Source organism: Felis catus, chromosome F2 (genome assembly GCF_018350175.1).
Source record: "Felis catus isolate Fca126 chromosome F2, F.catus_Fca126_mat1.0, whole genome shotgun sequence".
NCBI classification, from domain to species: Eukaryota; Metazoa; Chordata; class Mammalia; order Carnivora; family Felidae; genus Felis; species Felis catus.
In genome coordinates, this window is record NC_058385.1 from 37,005,522 (window position 1) to 37,026,319 (window position 20,798).

At 37.6% G+C, this 20,798-nt stretch overlaps 1 protein-coding gene across 5 annotated transcripts in view; it reads right to left on the reverse strand.

The window, feature by feature from the left end:
• LOC111558514 (intraflagellar transport protein 74-like) overlaps window positions 1-20,798 on the reverse strand; it is a 215,732-nt gene that overhangs the window by 169,965 nt on the left and 24,969 nt on the right. The window contains exons 3-4 of one of the 5 annotated variants that reach the window (XM_045049505.1): window positions 7,929-8,050; window positions 5,082-5,154 (exon numbers count right to left, since the gene is read on the reverse strand). The exons of 3 other annotated variants lie outside the window; for them this stretch is intronic. In XM_045049505.1, coding sequence (XP_044905440.1) covers window positions 7,968-8,050 — 83 coding nt within the window. In that variant the 3' untranslated portion in view covers window positions 5,082-5,154; window positions 7,929-7,967. Of the gene's footprint in view, window positions 1-2,461; window positions 5,155-7,928; window positions 8,051-20,798 lie in introns of those variants that run through there. One more of the 5 variants, XM_045049504.1, reaches the window with a different exon arrangement.

A 20,798-nucleotide genomic window follows, 5' to 3' on the forward strand; every position in this document is an offset into this window, starting at 1 on the left:
CAAGCAAGTCAGCGATGCTTTCATCCGTTCTCTCCTTCCAGACCCTGCCCTAAGCCCCATCTTGTCATGTCCAAGGGACATAATTATGTCACCAGAATATTCTACCACTTGTATATGATGTGCTTAAAACACATCTGGATAGAGTAGACTGATATCTACCAGAAACTAAGCCTGACTTCTTCAACACAAGAAGCCAAAACACCCTCTGTGTAGTTAGGAAAAGAAAGTGACCTTGGGGCGGATCTGAAGCACCCATTTCTGAAAACAAGCCACCTCATCTCTGCACAACAATCCGAGATCTCAGCATAGGTCAGACCAGGCTTAAGAGCCAGGGGGTCCTTGGGAGGGAAGCCGTGGTGTGCCGGTCAAGTATAACAAGAGGCTCTCTCAGCTTGAAGGCAGATGTTGGCTTTTTAATTTCTATTAATGAGTAAGATGAATAGAGATGAATGGTGAAACTTAACTCGTTTGATGATGATGGGAGCAACTACTTTGCTAATGAAGAGAATAGTTTTCAAACACTAAAAAATGATTTCGTGTGCTTGTCTCAAGGCAAAGAGGATAGACACAACCTACTTTTCAGTTTAATCCATATTATTAACATTTTCTCCATCATTTAAGTGTAGACCAAAGGTCAGCAAATTGCAGCCTGCAGGTGAAACCCAGCCTGCCAGGTATTTTTGTGAGCAAAGTTTTATTGGAATTTAGCCATGCTCCTTGTTCGAGCACTGCTCATGACCGCTCGTAAGCTACAGTGGCAGCATCAGGCAGTTGGGACAGAAGCCATATGGTCTGCAAAGCCTAAAATATTTACTATGTGTCTCTTTACAGAAAAAGTTTGCCAACCCATTCCTTACTCTCTCCCTTTCTGGCGCCCTCTTTCCTTGATCTTAGGTATCAGCATCCTCCTCTGGCTGATCAAAGACCCTGCTGCTCCCAGTGACAACCGGCCCCTTCCATTGCTTCTCTGACCTCCTTTTCACCCATGCAATGTTCATTTTCATCTATTTTAACTAAAAGTTGAGGAATGGGTTATATAATTATTTTATAGTAAGTTTTGACTGTGTATTAGATGCAATCCTAACTTTTAAAAAAGGAGCTTGTAGCTTGTTAAAGAAATCTTACTGAAATAACACCTGAAGAACATCAATATGTTCACAGCACCACCAAACAATGTGCCTGTCTTCTCAGCTTCTATCACAGACTCTCCAAGGAACAGTAATGGAGTAGACAGCAAGCCAGAGCCATCTACACCTCTGGGACCTATTTCTGAAAGGCAGTCACTTTTTATCAATTCTCTGTGAAAAGAGTGAGACTAGGTCTGGCCTTAAGTGCTATTTTAAAAGTGTTTTTCATGTTTATTTATTTTTGAGGGAGAGAGAGTCAGAGGGTGAGTGGGGGCGGGGGGCGGTGGCAAGGGGAGAGGGAGACACAGAATCCCAAGCAGGCTCCAGGCTCTGAGCTGTCAGCACAGAGCCCGACGTGGGGCTCGAACTCACAAACTGAGATCATGACCTGAGCCGAAGTCGGACGCTCAACCGACTGAGCCACGCAGGCTCCCCCTTAAGTGCTATTTTAAATTAAATTTGGTTCCTGTATCTTTTTTTTTTACCTTTTTAAGTTTATTTTTGAGAGACCGACAGAGGGTGAGTGGCAGGGAGGGGCAGAAAGAGAGAGGGAGACACAGAATCTGAGGCAGGCTCCAGGTTCTGAGCTGTCAGCACAGAGCCTGATGCGGGGCTCAAACTCATGAACCACAAGATCATGACCTGAGCTGAAGTTGGCCGCTTAACCAACTGAGCCACCCAGGCACCCCATCTTTACTCCCTTTTCTAAGGTTTTCTCCTACCTCTCTCATTTCTGGGTAAAGATTCTATAGGAATATTCAGATGTTATACCTTCTTTTTTTTTTGAGAGAAAGAGAGAGAGAGAGCAAGGGGAAGAAGAAGGGAGAGAATCTTAAGCAGGCTTCCCGTGGATCCCATGGCAAGGCTCAATCTCACGATAGTGAGATCATGTATGACCTGAGTAGAAACCAAGAATTGGACTCAACCTACTGAGCCACCCAGGCACCCTAGATATTTTGCCCTTTGTGTTTATATTTTATATGAAGCAAAATTATCAAACCTTTGATAAATGTCTTTCTCTCAAATTTCCATAACTTGATAGCTGCATTTAGAAGTGTAAGTTATATGTCTGCTCTTTCTTATAATTATTTGCATTTTTAAAAGGACCTTGTTTATTTTATATCATTTAAAAATATATAAATAACAAAAAGAAAATTGAAAACCTACCAGAGATAGTCATCATGAAATGTGAGGGGTATGCCTATAGTCTTCTCTCTACACAGACACACACATGCATACCCATCATTATTTACTATTTTAGACACTGCTGTTTTCACTGAGCTTTTATATAGCGAAGATCTTTCAATATCGCTGAACACTCTTCTACAACATCATTTGTATTGGCTATTTAATGTTTTAATGTATAGCTGGACAATGATGAATTTTCGAAAATAGTTTTATACACAGTATTTCATGTTTAAAAATATTTTAAACACTGCAACAAATGCCTTAGGAACCTATCCAGCAACTATTTCCTTGAGGAAAACCCTTTCTGAGTCAAGGATTAGATATCTTTTGATACCAATTGACTTTTGATATATTTTATTAAATTGCCTTTCCAAAATATGGTATTGTGATAATAGTAATGATCCCTGAAGTGGAATTATGGGTGGTTTAAATTTCCTTTTTTATTACTTATCAATTTTTCCATATTTTCCATAATGAACTAATTGAGATACCCAGGAGCAACTCTCATAATAGACAGACACATAGGTACGTAAACAGATATACCAAATTGTGTATTTATAGGTATAAGCTGGTTTTTAGTTATAAAATATAAAACAAGTTTTAAATGTAAAGTGCCCCTTTCATGGTATTCAGTCATTTAAAAGCAAATGGTCTATGTTGTATATATGCTTAAAAGTGTTAGAATAATAGAACAGAATCTGTGTCTTTAATGTGTCCATTAGTATCTCTCTCTAAAACATAAATGAGATCATTTTCCTTTCTACCAATAAATACAAGAGTATGTTTAATGAGTATACTCTCAAGTGTTTCATGACTTATTTCATTACCAGGAGTAACAACCTACTTCTGCCATCTTCCTAATGACAATTTTCATTATAGAGATAAGGAAAGGCATTACATTTAGAAACTCAGCATCTCAGGTATAACTCCTAGATGAATATTTCCATCAGTTCCTCTTATTTTCCTGTTCAACATTAATCAGCTCTTTCCCTGTAAATATGCTATGTTTCATTTAGAGATAATGTTTAAAGTTAATCAACTGCCTACATTGTTGTTTCACTTTCAGGAACCATTTAGGTATGCATTAGGGAAACACAAATATTAAAGCTGTAAATGTGTTTCTTAATGAATTTACAGTAACATTTCATTAAAGCCCTTTCATACAAAGAAGTGCAGCAATAGAAAAACCTCTTCATTCTATTAAAGTAATCTGTGAAAGTGATTGTGCCCAGAAGGAGGTTTTCCGAGCACAGTTTGAGGAGGAAGGTAAGGAAGATCACCTTGAGTGGGCTTCAGATATTTCATTGCAGTTCCTCAACCTACACGGAATGGTTCCAGTTTGCCAGTTCTCAGCAAATATCCAGACCTTTCCTTTCACAGATAATTCAAAGCAGCATAATTGAATTTCCTACTTACTGGTAGTTTCTGTCCTCAACCTGCCTTTAAACCTGTCTCACCGTTCCTATTTATCAAGTCAGTGTGGTTTGGATGTGACACAATGGACCTCAGAATGATTCTTCAAGGAGTTCTTACAGTAGGAAACTGAAATTCTTAAGAATGGATTGTAAAGGATCATCATGCTCCCTGCATTATTCATGCAACAAATATTTGTCAAATCATTACCGAGTGCTAGGCACCAGGCTAAGTAATGCTCCCCCTGTTCCTTGTAGATTGTATTTCCTATATTACTTTGTTCCAACATTACTATGATCTTTTAAATGTCCATTTGAATCATCCTTTGAACAAGCTGGCTTCTGAGTTCCTTAATTTGGTTTTTCCAAAGCAGATCCTGAAATAAGGACTTGGCTGTAGGTAATTTTTTAGAGAGGTGATTCCCAGAAGTAACAGTGAGGGAGCAAGAAGGGGTGTATGCTACTGTATTAGTTACCAGAATACACAAGAGCTACTCAGTCCTTCTGAGGAACCATGTTAAACTGAACTGCCTTCCAAAGAAGGGAAGCTGGGGCTCCATCAACTCCTGATCCCAACTGGTTTAGATTTGTCGCCAGAAGTATACACTCCTCCACAATTCCAGACTACCCTTCCCTGCACTTAGAGAGCTCTCAAAGGAAACCCCTGAGGCAGAAAAGCAGAGGTGAGATAGGTGCTCAAGGCAGGAAGGCAAAAACAAACAGGAACTGTTTGCCACAACTGCTGATGAAATCCGAGCTAGACCGAGGGGATGTGACCCAGGGCATGAAAATGTCACTGCAACTTCTTCTTTTTCAGTAACCTTGTTCTCTACCCATTTCAGATAGTCACTTGCATAGTCAACCCCTGGCCTTGTAGTTACCTCTTCCTGACTTTCACTTTTAAGAAATCCCTTCCCCAATCATAGCTTTTGTCTTTCAAACTTACTATCTCTAGTACTCTGGTTTAAACAATTCTTACTCCCTTTTACATCCTACAGTCCATTAATCCTACCACCTTTCTACTGGCCACCACCCTCCTTGTGTCCTCACTTCTTTTCAGTCTAAATACACCACCCATCTTTATCATCATTCCCTTGTACATATTCTCAACTCTTTTGCCTCTCTTCCCCCTTCTCATTCTCTTGTAGCAAAACTTTAATACTGGGTAAGTTCATCTCTCCATCTACTTTGTGCCTGCATCTTGTAGCTGGATGAATCCAGAGAAAACCTGACTGTTCTCATTTGAAAGGGATAGTCATTCTGCAGAAGTAGCCTCTTGATGCTGCCCAACAATCAAACCCTATTTCCCTGGTTCCTTCACACATGCATCCTAGATGGTTGTTTCATTTCTCACTTCTATTCTCACTTCAGTCCTCCAAGTTCCTCTTTATCTTCATTTGCAGTTCATAATCTTGCTTCCTGTACCTCTGAGAAAATAGAAGTAGAAAACAGAAGTAACTTGTTTTGAATTCCCATAAGCTCCATCGCCACATCTATCCATCTCATTGTACATGTGTCCATACACTCTGAATTATTCTACTAATACAAACTGTCTGTACCCCTATCCAAGGCCAATGCTTCAACTCATTCACTAGATCCCATCAACTTTCTCTTGCTCAAGGATATTGCTACTAGAAATATTCCCTCTTTTTCCTATATCATAGATGTTTCTCTCTCTGATGAATCCTTCCCACAAGCATAAAAACATGTTAACATTGCACCTAAAGTTATCATCACCACCACCATCATCATCATCATCATCATCATCATCATCATCATCATCATCTTCATTACCTTACTACTTCATTACCTACACTTAGTACCTCATTACCTACACTCCATTACACTCCTTTACTTTACAGCAAAAAGTAAAAAATTAGTTTACAGCAAAACTAATTTGGAGTTGCCTCTTCATTATCTCTGACTACGCCCATTCTTTTTTTGAACCAAACCAATGCAGTCCCAGTCAATATTCTCTTGTTCAAGGCAAAATATGAATTGCCTTCATATTTGACTGCTATATTCAATAAGAAATAGTCATTCCTCATATTTTTTGACACATCAACAGCATTTGACACAGATGATCACTCACTTCTTTGTGAAATACCTTTATTATTTGGCTTCCAAGACATTTCAAATAGTCCATTTTCCTTACTGGCTACTCCTTCTGAGTCATTTTTGCTACTTCCTACCCATCTCCCTGGTTTCTAAACATTGTAGTACCCCAGTGCTCAATCTTTGAGCTTCATATATATCATCCATTTTCATAGCCTTAAATTCCATCTATATACACATGAGTTACACATGTATCTCTAACCCAGACCTCTCTTAAAAAATTTTTAATTAGCTATTTTGAGGTATAACCTACATTCAATAAAATTATACAATTTATGAGTTTTGACAAATGAATACAGTCATATAACCACCACCAAAAGCAAGATGTGGAACATTTCTTTCATCCAGAATGTTCTCTTCTGCTCTTTTGCAGTAAAAACCTCCCCCCATACCCTGCCTCAGGTTCTGGCAACCACCAGTCTGCTTCCTGTCTTTAGAGTTTTATCTTTTCTAGAACTTCATATCAATGGAATTATCCATTATGTGATATTTTGAGAATGGCCTTTCACTTAACAAAAAATTTTCGATACCCATTCACATTATTACATGAATCATTGGTTCTTTCCTATTTACTGCTATGTAGAATTCCTTGCATGCATGCACAACAATCTGTTTATTCATTCCCACTTGAGGGAAATTTGAGTTTAAATAAAGCTACCAAAAATTGGCACATGTGGATATTTCACTGTGATTTTATTTTGCATTTCTTTCATAACCAATAATGTTGAACATCGTACATAAGCTATCATACATATGATACCATACATATCATACATACATATGTACATTTAGCATTCATACAACTTATTTGTGGAAGTGTCTACAAATCTGTCACCCATTTTTGTTGTCATATATTTATCTTATTATTATTAAGTTGTAAGAGTTCTATTATGGACGCAAGTTCTTCATCAGATCTAGGTTTTGCCAATATTTTCTTTCCAACTATAGCTTGCCTTTTCCTCTTCTTAACAGAGCATGTTGAAGAGCCAAAATTTTACATTTCAATTCATTCTTATTTTACTACCTTTTTTAAAAACAAAATGTATGGTTTATACATTTTGTATCCTAAAATGTATTTGCCTAAACTAAGGTTATAAAGATATTTGCCTATGTTTTCTTCTATAAGTCATATGGTTTTAGCTCATATTTAGGTGTATAATCCACTTAAAGTTAATTTTTTAGAGAATGTGTGCTAAGGGTCAAGGTTCATGTGGTTATCCAGTTGTTCCAACACCATTTATGGCAACAACTGTCCTTTCCCCACTGAATTAACTTGAAAACTTTGTTGAAAATAAGTTGGCTACACATGTATGTATCTATTTTGGGATTGTCTTTTTATTTCCACTTTCCTATATGTCTATTCTCATGCCAATACCATGGTATTTGATTACTGCAAAACTTCAGAGTAAGACTAGGAATCAGATAATATATACGTTCTCAAATTTTGTTCTTTTTCAAAAATTGTTTTGGCTACTTTAGCACTTTTAATTTGCCTATAGATTCTTGAGTCAATTTATAAATTTTTACCAAATAATAAAAGGTGCTAGGATTGGACAGATTACATTGAATCTATAGATAATGTAGGGACACTTGACATTTTAACAATAATTAGTCTTTCAATCTGTGAACCTGGTATGTGTCCCCATCTTTGAGATTTTCTTTACTTTCTTTCAATAAATTTTATATTTTTAAGTGTATAATTCTTGCACATATTTTATAAAACTTAAATATTTCATATTTTAAAACTATTAAATACTTTAATGCCATTAAAATGTATTATTATATTAAATTCAAATCCCAATTGTTGGTTGTGAATATATAGAAATACAATTAATTTATTGAATATTGACTTTGTATCCTGCTACTTTGCTATTTATATATTAGTTCCAGTAGCTTCTTTTTCTCCCCAGTATCTTCTTTGTAGATTCACTAATTATTGTTTTCAATGTAGATGATCATGTCATATGCAAATAAAAGCAGCTTCCTTTCCAATTTGTATGTCTTTTGCTTCTTTTTCTTATAATATTGCACTAGTTAGAAATCACAATGAAAATAGAAAAGAAGTGGTGAGAGTGGGCATCCTTACCTTGTTGCCAGTCTTCAGGAGAAAGTATTCAGTATGATACTAGATGTAAGGATTTTGTAGATGCCCTTTATCAGATTGAAGAAGTCCTCTTCTATTTCCAGTTTGTAGAGTTTTTATCACGACTGGGTGTTGAATTTTGAGGGAAAAAAAATGCTTTTACTGCATCTGTTGAGGTGGTTATGAATTTTATCTTCTTTATTTTCTGTTAATTGGTGAATTATATTTATTTTTGAAAGTTAAACTAAAACTGAATTCCTGAGATGAACTTTCATTGGTCACAATGTATTATCCTGGGGCACCTGGGCAGCGCAGTTGAGTGTCCAACTTCAGCTCAGGTCATGATCTCATGGTTTGTGGGTTCAAGACCTGCATCAGGCTCTGTGCTGACAGCTCAGAGTGGGAGCCCGCTTCAGATTCTGTGTCTCCCTCTTTCTCTGTCCCTCCCCTACTTGCATTCTCTCTCTCTCTCTCTCTCTCTCTCTCAAAAAAAAATGAATGGAAATTTTTTAAAATGTATTACCCTATGCAAATTAAAGCCACAATGAAGTATTACCTCATGCCTGTTGAAATGACCAATATCAAAAAGACAAAAGATAAATTCTGGCATAGATGTGGAGAAAAGGTAATCCTTGTGCACTGTTGGTAGGATTATAAATTGGTATAGCCCTTAAGGAAAACCGTGTGGAGGATCCTTAAAAAATTAAAAACAGAACTACCATTGATTCAGCAATTCCACCTCTGGGAATATATCCAAATAACGAAAACACTAACTTGAAAACATATCTGAACTTCCACGTTCATAGCAGCATTATTTACAACAGCCGAGACATGGTTACCAGAGGCAGGGAGTGGAGGGAAAAGGAATTGAAGGAAAGTAGTCAAAAGGATTAAGCTTCTAGATATAAGATAAATAAGTAGTAGGGATGTACAACATGAGCATTATCATTAATACTATTGTATGATATTTAGGAAACTTGTTAAGAGAGTAAATCCTAAGACTTCTTATCACAAGGAGGAATTTCTTTCCCTTTATTATTTTCTTCTTTCTTTTTTTTATATTGTACCTATATAAAGGTGAAGGTATATAGATATAAAGGTACCTATATCTATTGTGAAGATACATGTTAGCTGAACCTATTGTGGTAATAATTTCGTAATATATGTACATCAAACTATCATGTTGTGTGCCTTGAACTTATACAATGATGTATGTAAGTTATTTCTCAGCAAAAGTGGGACAAAAGATGTATTATCTTTTTTTATATATGGTGGACTATATTTGCTAAAGTTTCACTTAAAGAATTTTTCACTGATGCTCTTGAGTTTACAGTATGTTACTCTAACTACAGTTGAGTTAATCAGCTTCCAAGATGTTCTCCAATGATCTCTGTATTCTAATGTTCAAGCCCTAATATAGTCTACTCCCACACTGAGTAGAGATGACCTGTGTAAACAATAAAACTGACAGTGTGTGATTTCTTAAGCTAGGTAAAAAAGATATTTCAGCTTCCAACTTTTTTTTCTTTTTTTTTTTTTAATCACTCATTGAGGAAGCCAGCTGCCGCCCTGAGGACACTCAATATCCCTAAGGAGAGTTCACACAGAAAGTAACTGAGGACTCTGGCCAAGACCCAGCACCAACTTTCCAGTCACATGAGTGGGCCATCTTGGAAGCAAATTCTCCATTCCCAGTAAAGTGTTCAGATGACAGAAACCCCTTTTAATCTTAACTGCAGCCTCATGAGATATCTTGAGTCAGAGCCAACCAGCTAAGCCCATCCTAAAGCACAAAACTATGTGAGATAACAAATGTTCACTGCTGTTTTAAGTTGCTAAACTTGGGATAATTTGTTATTCAGGAATAGGTAACTAATACAATGATCTACCTTCAAATGATAAGTCATTTCATGCACATTATGAGGAACTTTCAACCCAATATTTCTATTTCACCATCCTGTCCTTTGAGCTATTTTATCATATACTTTATTTCTACATAAGTTTTAAACCCAAAAATACATTATTTCTATTTCACTTTAAGCAGTCCATTATCTTTTTAAAAGACTTAAAAACTCAGAACATAAAGCATTTTATATTTACCATATACTTACCATTTCTAGTACTTTCCATTCCTTAATAAAGATCCAAATTTCCATCGGGTATTTTTCTTCTGCCTGAATAAGTTCCTTCAGCATTTCTTACAATATAGATCTGCTGACACTAATTTTGTTCACATATGTTTGTCTGAGAAGTGTTTATTTCACTTCCCTTTGTGAAAAATCGGAAAGCTGGCTGTAGAATTCTAGATTGACTTTTTTTTCTTTTAATACTGAGGATTGCCGGGTGCCTGGGTGGCTCAGTCGGTTAAGGGTCCAACTTCAGTTCAGGTCATGATCTCACGGTCTGTGGGTTTCGGGCTCTGTGCTGACAGCTCCGAGCCTGGAGCCTGCTTCTGCTTCTGTTTCTCCTTCTTTTTCTGCCCTTCCCCCACTCACACTCAGTCTCTCTCTCAGAAATAAACATTAAAAAAATTTTTTTTAAATACTGAGGATTGTCTTCTGTGTTGCATAGTTTCTGGCAAAAAGTTCCTGATGTGAATATGTCTTTTTTATTCTGGCTACTATTAGGATCTTCTCTTTATCATTGCTTCCTAAAATTTGATTATAACGTGTCTTGGTGTGGTTTTCTTTATAATTTTCCTCCTTGGAATTTGTTGAGTTTCTTGGATCTGTGCGCTCAGAGTTTTCATCAGATTTGGAAAAAATTTGGCCATTTTCCTTTAAATATTTTCTACCCTCTCCCTACCTTGCTTCTAGGATTTCAATTCTAAATATGCATCATCTCCTGACATTGTACCTCAGGTCATTCATGCTCCGTTCCCTTTTCTTTCAACCCTTTTTCCTCTCTGTACGTCATTTCTATAGTTTCTATTGGTCTGTTCTTTTCTTTTGCAGTTTCTACTCAGTTTATCTAGCCCATTTATTCTTCCTTTTGGGTACCTATTTTTTTTATCTCCTGATGTTTGATTTGGGTCTTTTTCATATTACCCGTTTCTCTTTTCATCACATTCTGTTTCTCCCTACTCTTGTGCTAATATGAAGTAAATTCATAATAACCAATTTTAGTTATTCTATCACCTCTGTAATTTCTAGTTCTATTTATTGACATTTTTCTTGTGATTATAGGTCATGTTTCTGCCTTTGTGAATTTCTAGTAATTTTTACTGAACACTGGACATTGAGACCTTACATAAATAGGTGCCATATTTTGTTGGGTTCCTTTTAATAGTGTTGGGCTTTCTTCTGGCACACAGTTAAGTTGCTTTGAATCAGTCTGACTCTTTTGAGGCTTATTTTTAAACTTCGTGAGGGAGACTCAGAACATCCTTTAGCCTAGTGCTAATTTAGCCTCACTACTACTTAACTACTAAGGTACCCTTCTGAGGATTCTCTCCAATGCCCCACACAACACAAGGTCTTTCCTCTCTGACTGGTGAAAATGATCCCACTGAAAATCATCCCAGTCTCATGTGAGATTTAGGAATTATTTGGCTTATTGCATTGCAGTGGTCCTTCCCCCTGCCTGGGGTAGTTGCCTCTCTCACATGCATTTATCAGTACTCAGACTAAGGTCAAGAGGCCTCTGAAAATTTCTGAATCAATCTTTCTCTCTCCCTCCTCCTCTCTCTCTGTCTCACTGTTTCTCTTCCTCCCTCCCCCCACCAAAAAAGATTCTAGCCGCCTTAGCCTCTCTGAACTCCTATCTCTATTTCTTCCATTCAGTGAGACCAACAGGCTTTGTTTGAGTTTTCCCTCCCCCCACTGAAAACTGAAAACTGAAAATTGCTTCCAGATGGCAAGCCAAAATAGGGCAATAAGGTTCATCTTGTTTGTTTTTCCTTCTCTCAGGATCCCCAGTGCCTGTTATCCAATGTTTTGAAAACATCATTTTCCAACTTTCTAGTTCTTAAAGGTAGGAGAATAATTCAGTCCTTGTTAATCTATCATGGCCAGAAGAAGTAGTTTTCTCCTGAAGACTTTATTTAAATATCAAACCACTCGTTGGACACCTCTATTTGTAAATCTAATAGGTATATCAAATTTAACATGTACAAAGTTTACCTCTGATCTCCTGTGCATGCCCCACATCATGTCCCTCTTTCAGTATTCCCTGTCTTCAAAAATATATCCAGATTCTTATCCTACCACAACCATCTGATTTCACTCTAGTTTGCCATCACTCTTTGCCTAAATTATTATACTAGTACCTGCATGAAGCAGGCTTTACTGCATAAAAAATATCCTTCCAAATCTCAGTGGCTTCCAACATAATTTACTTCTTGCTCATAAATCGACAAGTCTGCTGTGACTTTCCTGTGCTTGGCTGAGCTTTGCTGGGTCATCTTGTCTTGGCTCTAGGCTGTTGGTCAAGTTCCTATCTGCTCCATGTCTCTCATTCTGGTGCGCAGGCTAAAGGAACACCTGCTACTTGGGCTACACTTTTGACAAAGCACAACAGGGCTGAAGAAAACCAGCTGTGTCTTTTAAAGCCTCATCTCTAGATTGGCATACGGTAACTTTTCACTCACATTTCATTGGCTAAGTCAAGTTCAATGAGCAAATCCAGTTTTAGTGGGTGGGTAAAATTTACCTAATGTAGAGGATAGGAATGTGAATATTTGTTGAATTGGTCTACGGCAGCCTCTTAGTTGGTCTTCCTGTTCTTTCTCGGGCCCTTTTCAGTCTGTTCTTAACATAAGATTCAGAGTGATCTTTTTAAAACATTCCAGGTCCCTTCTTTCCTAAAAACCCATCAATAGCTACACATTTCACTCAGAGTCCACACAATGGCCTATAATGTCTTGATCAGTCGAGCACCCAGTCACCTTCTAATTTCATTTTCTACCATTGCCTCCTCACTTTCTCAGTCCCTGTAACATAGGCCTCCTTGCTAACCTGGAATACTCCGCGCATATTCCTTTCTCACATCATCTCACACCTGTTAGGATGGTCATCATCAAAACAACAAGAGATAATAAATGGTGCTAAGAATGTGAAGAAAAGGGAAGCCTTCTACACTGTCGGTGGAAATGTAAATTGGCACAGACATTATGGAAAACAGTAGGGAGGTTCCTCGTAAAATTAAAAATAGAACTGCCACATGATCCAGCAAATTCCTCTTCTCCATGTTTATCTGAAGAAAACAAAAACACTGATTCAAAAAAATACCTGCACCTTTATGTTCATAGTGGCATTATTTATAATAGCCAAGACATGGGAAAAACCTGTGTCCATCCATAGATGAATGGATAAAGAAGTAGTGATGTGTGTGTGTGTGTGTGTGTGTGTGTGTAAAAATATTATTCAGCCACAAGAAACAAGGAAATCCTGCCACTTGTAACAACATGGACGAAGTTTGAAGGCATTATGGGTTTTTTTTTTTTACTTTTTTTTTTATAAATTTTTGTTTAACGTTTATTTATTTTTGAGACAGAGAATGAACAGGGGAGGGGCAGAGAGAGAGGGAGACACAGAATTGGAAGCAGGATCCAGGCTCCAAGACATCAGCCCAGAGCTCGACGCAGGGCTCGAACTCACGGACCGGACCCTGAGATCGTGACCTGAGTCGAAGTCGGACGCTTAACCGACTGAAACACCCAGGCGCCCCTAAAGGCATTATGTTAAGTAAAGTAAGTCAGGCAGAGAAAGAAAAATACTGTATTATCTCCATTGGAGAAAGGGGAGGGTCAAGGTACAAACTCCCAGTTAAAGGACAAATACTAGGGATGTAATTAATATACAATATGATGTAATTAATATACAATGTATTAATAGACAATTGCTGAATGATGTACAGGAAAGTTTTAAGACAGTAAATCCTAAGAATTCTCATTACAAGAAAATTTTTTTCTTTTATTTTTTCCTCTCTCTATTGTATCTATATGAGATGATGGGTGCTAACTAAATTATTACTACAATTATTTCACAATATATGTAGATTGAGCCATCATGCATACACCTTAAATTTATACAGTGATGTACCTCAATTATTTCTCAATAAAACTGGAAAGATAATTTGCCTCTCAGAGCCTTTGTGCTTATATTGCCCTCTATCTAAAACATTATTCCCCCAGATGTCTCACATGCCTCTCATCTTTACTCAAATATAACCCTCTTGGTGAGCCTTCCCAGAATGACTTATTTATCATTTCAAAGCATTCAATGCTCCCTAGCCATCATTTCTGCATTATTTTTCTCCATAGGACTTATTATACTTTACATTGTTTATTACCTGTCTCTTCCCACTAAAATGTGAACTCCAGGAAGGTAGGTCATTTTTATATGTTTTATTCATTTCTGTATCCTCTGGAATAGTGCCTTATACATAATAGACACTCAATAAATATTTATGGAATGAATTAACAGTAAGCTAGCATGAGTAACAATGCTCTATTATTATAAATAAATTGTCTTAATAGGGAGAACCAGTCATTCTACCAGGAAAAGTTTAATGTTCAATCTGCATCTATCCTTTGAATTCAGAGACCACATCTAGAATGATGAAGAAGTTCAGGAATCCCAGGGTAGCATTTAAAAAAATAACAATAACAACAAAACTTTAAGGAGTTTTTAATTATAAAGAATATCTTTGAGGAGCTTATTGCAAATTTAAAACTTGTACAAACAGGAATTATACAATCTAGGAACCTGTAGAAAGAGTACACATTAGGGCATTTGATCATTTAGAGGAGGTCAACCCCTATTCATTTTGGGTATATATATATTCAATATATATGATAATTCAATATATATGATAAACTGACTTTTCATCAATTTTAATATGCCTCTCTCCTATGCATATGGAATATAAAAGATGCATATTAAAATTGAAGAAAACTCAGTTTTATGGTCTCTGAAGGGATCTATAGAAAGTAAACTTTGAGGACCAATGAAATAAGGTATACAAAAAATGCTTTGCAAAGTTTAAAGGAAATTAAGTTTTAAAAATGCAAAATACATTTTTTCATGTTTATTATGATACAAAAAGTAAGTCAGGGCGTCGGGTTTACCATGGCACCTGTGCTGTCAGGACAGTAAAAGTTTCGGTGCCCACCAAGAGGACACATAGACTACTTTGGCCACTGCCATACAGGGCACTGATAGCAATGGAGGCATGGAGAAGGGAAAGGAAGAGAAGGGAGCTAAGGTACATAGTTAATTAGGGATAGAAAAATGTTGCATGTCTCTAAGCTAGTGCTCCTCCAACTTTAGTGGGCAAAGGAACCACCAGTTCTTGCTACAAACCCAGATCCCCCCTCCAGTGACACCAGTCATGTTGAGTATGGGCTGGGGTCCAGCAAACTGCATTGAACAGGCACCACAGGCAGTTGTGGTGGTGAGGCTGGGGTATCAGGCTTCAGAAAGCACTGCTTTCAGGCTCAATTCACCCTCTCCCATGCTCCTGTTTCCCACCTTCATTTTAGATGTGTTCTTAATAATGGCCAGAAGGTGGCATGCATAACACCTAACTCCAGAAATGTAGAACCAAATATTCTCACATGAATTGAAGAGTCACATCATCCAGAATACACGCCTCTGTTCCCAATGGAGACAACACAAAAAGACAAACGTTTACAGAAATGAGCAGCAGAAAGAAGGCATACACCACAACTACTATCTCCACTTGACCACTAACACCACATGAGATAATACACATTCTGAGAATCTTTTTCATTTTGAAATTGTAGTGTGTAACTCTTGGAGCACCTGGGTGTCTCAGTCAGTTAAGCATCCAACTCTGGGATTTCAGCTCAGGTCATGGTATCACAGTTCTTGAGACTGAGCCCCGCGTAGGGCTCCGTACTGACAGCACAGAGCCTGCTTGGGGTTTCTCTCTCTCTCCTCTCTCTCCTCTCTCTCTCTCCCTCTCTCTCTGCTCCTCCCCTGCTTGTGCTCTCTCTTTCTCTCAAAATAAATAAATAAACATTTTTTTTTAAAGAAATTGTCGTGTGTAAAAGTATTGGCTTACAGGTTATTCTGGATTTTTTAAAAAGATGCCTGTTGTTTGATTGGTTGCTTGCTTTGAGCCTAAATGACCGTCAACTGACAAATGGATAACGAAAATGTGGTTTATACATACAATGGAATACTACTTGGCAATGAGAAAGAATGAAATCATGCCATTTGCAGCAACGTGGATGGAACTGGAAGGTATGCTGAGTGAAATAAGTCAGTCAGAGAAAGACAGATATCCTATGTTTTCATTCATATGTGGATCTTGAGGAACCCAAGAGAAGACCATGGGGGAAGGGAAGGGGGAAAAAAAAAAGTTGCAAAGAGAAGGAGGGAGGCAAACTATAAGAGACTCTTAAGTACAGAAAACAGTCTGAGGGTTGACGGAGGGGTGAGGGAGAGGGAAAAATGGGTGATGGGCATTGAGGAGGGCACTTGTTGGAATGAGCACTGGGTATTGTATGCAAGCGATGAACCACAGGAATCTATCCCCAAAAACCAAGAGCACACTTTACACACTGTATGTTGGCCAATTTGACAATAAATTATATTAAATATATATGTATAAATATAATGTATAAATTATATATGTACATATATGTATAAATATGTATATATGTATATATGTATAAATATAATGTATAACTTATATATGTACATATATGTATAGATGTATATGTATACATATATGTATACATATACATCTATACATATATATGTATACATATATGTATATATGTATAAATTGTATATGTATACATATATGTATATGCGTATAGACATATATATAAATTCAATATGTTAAAAAATAAAATTTAAAAAATTTCTTAATTTTAAAAAATTTTAAAAAATTAAAATAAAGGAGCTAGATTTGCTAACAACTATATAAGGCTAATAAATAAATAAATAAATAATAAATAAATAATAACATAAAATACTGTAACCTACTCAGTTTACCCTTTGAAAATGGCAGTAATAAACTCTCAAGGCATTTTATTTCAGCAGTTCCCATAATGTAATCTTTACTAGGCTCCTCCCCTCATAGCAGATAAGCCTCCCAGTTCAAGGCTGTGAAGAAGTGATTTTTCAATCATCAGAGAACTTCCTCCTAAGTCTGCCAAAGACAGAAGGGACAGCATCCTGAGAAGACCAAAATAAAGAGACCATCCCAAATTGTTCTCTTCTTCCCGGTAGTCTCTGGGGATTGGGGTGGTGAAGTGGGGGGGCGGGGGGGGGGTGATAATGGGTTCTGTGTGCTCTAAAGAGCAAGGCACATACAAGCAGTTACCTGTATCTCATTATATTGTAATTCTCTGTTGTTAGCCCTGAACCTCTGGTAAACGTTGTTGGGGGGAACAGAGCGGGCTCAGCTAGCTGTGGTATATTCCCAAAGGGGTGTGTGTCTTTAGCTAGGCCTGGGTGCGAATGGCGGCAGGTGTCAACCTCTTCCCTGAGGGCAAGGGTGGTGCTGGCAATGATGATTAGTGAGATCCTCAAGAGACAGAGGATTTAAGGCCTGGGCACCTGGTCCCATAGTCCCTTCCCCCACAGTTGAATTGTTTAAATCAGGTGAAAGGTTATTTTGTGTGGAACAAAAAAAAAAAAAATTACTCTTTAACTAGGTGTCCAAATATTCCAACTTTTGACACAAGCTGCTTTGTAAACACTGATTGCAGTGACTTTCTTCATAATACATAATTAAAATAAGATGCATCAAAATCTTTTCCTTTTCTTTACAATCCCAAATATGGGCTTTCTTTTGAGAGGAAAACTCTATTTTCCTTGTGGAAAATTAAGGGGTTTCTGTAAGAAATGGGAATGACATACCAGAAGGGATATCCTTAAAGGGGGATTAAAGAGGAAGTTCTTCACAAACCTAGACTGCAAGATGGATTATAATGTAGCCAGTGTTACAATTGCAGTCATACATCAAAGACTAAATGTATATTCTTTACCTTGTCAAAACTGAGCGGAAGTAGAGCCAGGGACACAATGGAAGCCAAATGAAACTTGCCAGCATGACTGACTGGTTTGCTTACTTGGAGCCCATTGAAATGTAGACTAAAAATACTTTCTCTTTCCTTCCCAGACTCCTTCCTTCCCCAAAACCCTCCTTCCAATTCTGCCTTCATTTTGTCACTTTCTACTCTTGCTCCTGTCCAATTGTGCCAACTCACCTCTTTGAAACTTACATTTTTGTCTTTAATTTCTTATTCCAACTCATTTCTTGTATGTCTTTCATGCTTTTCCTTTATCCTGATACCCTCTCTTTACTAAGTTTTTTTTCCTACTTCCATAAAGATTACTCTAAAGCTGTCTAAAACAATAAAGTAAATATTGTCTTACTTATTGTTGAAGTCTTGTGGAAATTACATATGTATCTTTACAAGGACAAGATCTTTATTTGTTTGTGGTAAAATGCTATATGCAGTGCTATATGCACTAGGTACTCATTGAGAAGATCAGGGAGGGCAATTTTACTTAGGCCACATTATCTCCTGAGACCCTTCAAATATTCTATCTTGTGCCACTATACCTATGGTGCATATGGGTTAACAGCATTGGCAGTACCTGGGAGCTTCTTAGATCTGCAGGGTTTCAAGCCCCACCCATTCTTGTTGAATCAGAAGATTCCCAGGTGATTCATACATGCAATAAGGTTCGAGAAGCACTACGTTAGAGAACATACAGAAACTTTCGAGGCTTCTTTTCTGCCAGATGATTGTAAATGTCCAGAATTTCATAATTAAATCTTACTAGCTTAGTATAACAGAGCACAGAACTAAAGGCTATCTTGGTGGCTTCAAAGACTTAATGTCATGTAATATACATGACATTACAATCCAAGACGATGACTCAGACACAAAGGAGAGTAAAACATGTTAAATGCTTAGTACTATTGCAGTAGGGGATCATGAATAATTGGATGTTGTTCTCAATAAAAGGTATCCGTTTTATAGCCCTGTACAAGTGTGCATAAACAACATACATATCTCCCTAGTCTTTATTTGGATGTCTGACTAGTTAGAGAAGTTAGACATGTATAACCAGTTTAGTCATAACAATCATGTTCAGAAAACAGTCTCTAGACTTCCACCTAATTCCTCCTCTACGTAAGACCTCCCGTGAGCTGGTAGGAGTCCAAATTCTTGTGGTGCCTTTGTGAATCACTTTGCTTGATTCATGTATGTATCTTCATATAATGGCTTTTAATAATAAGGGATATTTGGAGATGAAAAGATTAGAGTAACCGAGCCCATTCCATTGGTAGGTTGCCATTTTTTATAAGGATTTACTTTACTGGTATACCATGTTTTCATTACCGGTTTTTTTGTACTCTTTTTGGCTTAGATTCTGAGTCCTGTATTCATGAAAAATCAAATGAAGTCCTTCAGCTATGCTGCTTTGTAATTAGGAAGCACAATGTGAATGCTTGTTATCATTCTCCAGTCACACACCTGCCTAGTGGGTAAAGGGTGGAATTCAGTCCATAATTTGCTGATCCAGGCTTTATTGTCAAGTAAGTTGACTGAAAGATTATAGTTTTGATTGACTAGAAAACTACTCTGCTCTTTTTGAAATAACTATTCAAAAAATTATTCAAAAATTATGGGAAACACATAGGGTGTTAAAAATGCAGAATTTGCATCAACCTTTAAGAAATTTTGTAAATGAGGGGACCTGGGGGCTGAGTCAGTTAAGTGGCTGACATCAGCCCAGGTCATGATCTCACGGTTCATGGATGCAAGCCCACATTGGGCTCCCTGCTGACAGCTCAGAGACTGGAGCCTGCTTCAGGTTCTGTGTCTTCCTCTTTCTCTGCCCCTATCCCTCTCATGCTCTGTCTCTCAAAAACAAACAAAAGTTAAAAAAAAAATTTTTTTTAAAGAAAAAATCTCATAAAGAACCAATGGCACCTGGGTGGCTCGTTCGGTTAAGCATCTGACTCTTGATTTTGGCTCAGGTCATAATCTCAGGGTTCGTGAGATTGAGCCCCATGTCAGGATCTGTGGTGACAGCACAGGCCCCTCTTGGGATTCTCTCTCTGCCCCTCCCCTAATTGCACACCCATGCGTGCTCTCTCTCTCTCTCTCAAAATAAATAAATAAACATTTTTTTTTTTAAAGAAATGTTGTGGGGCACCTGGGTGGCTCAGTCGGTTAAACATCCGACTTCGACTCAGGTCACGATCTCGCGGTCCGTGAGTTCGAGCCCTGTGTCGGGCTCTGGGCTGATGGCTCGGAGCCTGGAGCCTGCTTCATATTCTGTGTCTCCCTCTCTCTCTGCCCCTCCCCCACTCATGCTCTGTCTCTGTGTCTCTCAAAAATAAATAAACATTAAAAAAATTTTCTAAGAAAAATAGAAATTTTGTAAAGAAACAGAAGTATGATTCTCTTTACAAGGAAACACAGGAGCTTCCTTACTCACTAATAATTTGACCCTCTGTGATAGGCATTGGAGAGAGGACCTGTAAGGGGTAAGCCAGCACCAAAATTCCAATATATAACTCCTTTCGAATCCAGAGAGGGAAAGAATTGAGGCAACATCTTTTTACCATTGTTCTGTCTTTGAGAGTGAGAAAGGCAATTACAGAACATGAGGTATTAGAGACATGACATGAGACCTTCTTGGAGAGGTTTAAGACATCTCTACCTCAAAAGAAGAACAATCTAATTCAGGAGATGCCAGGACACCATTCCAAGAAATAAGGACTCTCAATCAGTGCACATTCCAGGAGAGAGAGCTAAAAGGTTCTCAGCAGCCCCACCAAAAGCAGTTTTCCTGCAGGCACAGACCATAAAGGCATGAACTTTAAGGATATTAGTGTTTATTAATCTTGCTATTTCTGGTATCTTATTTG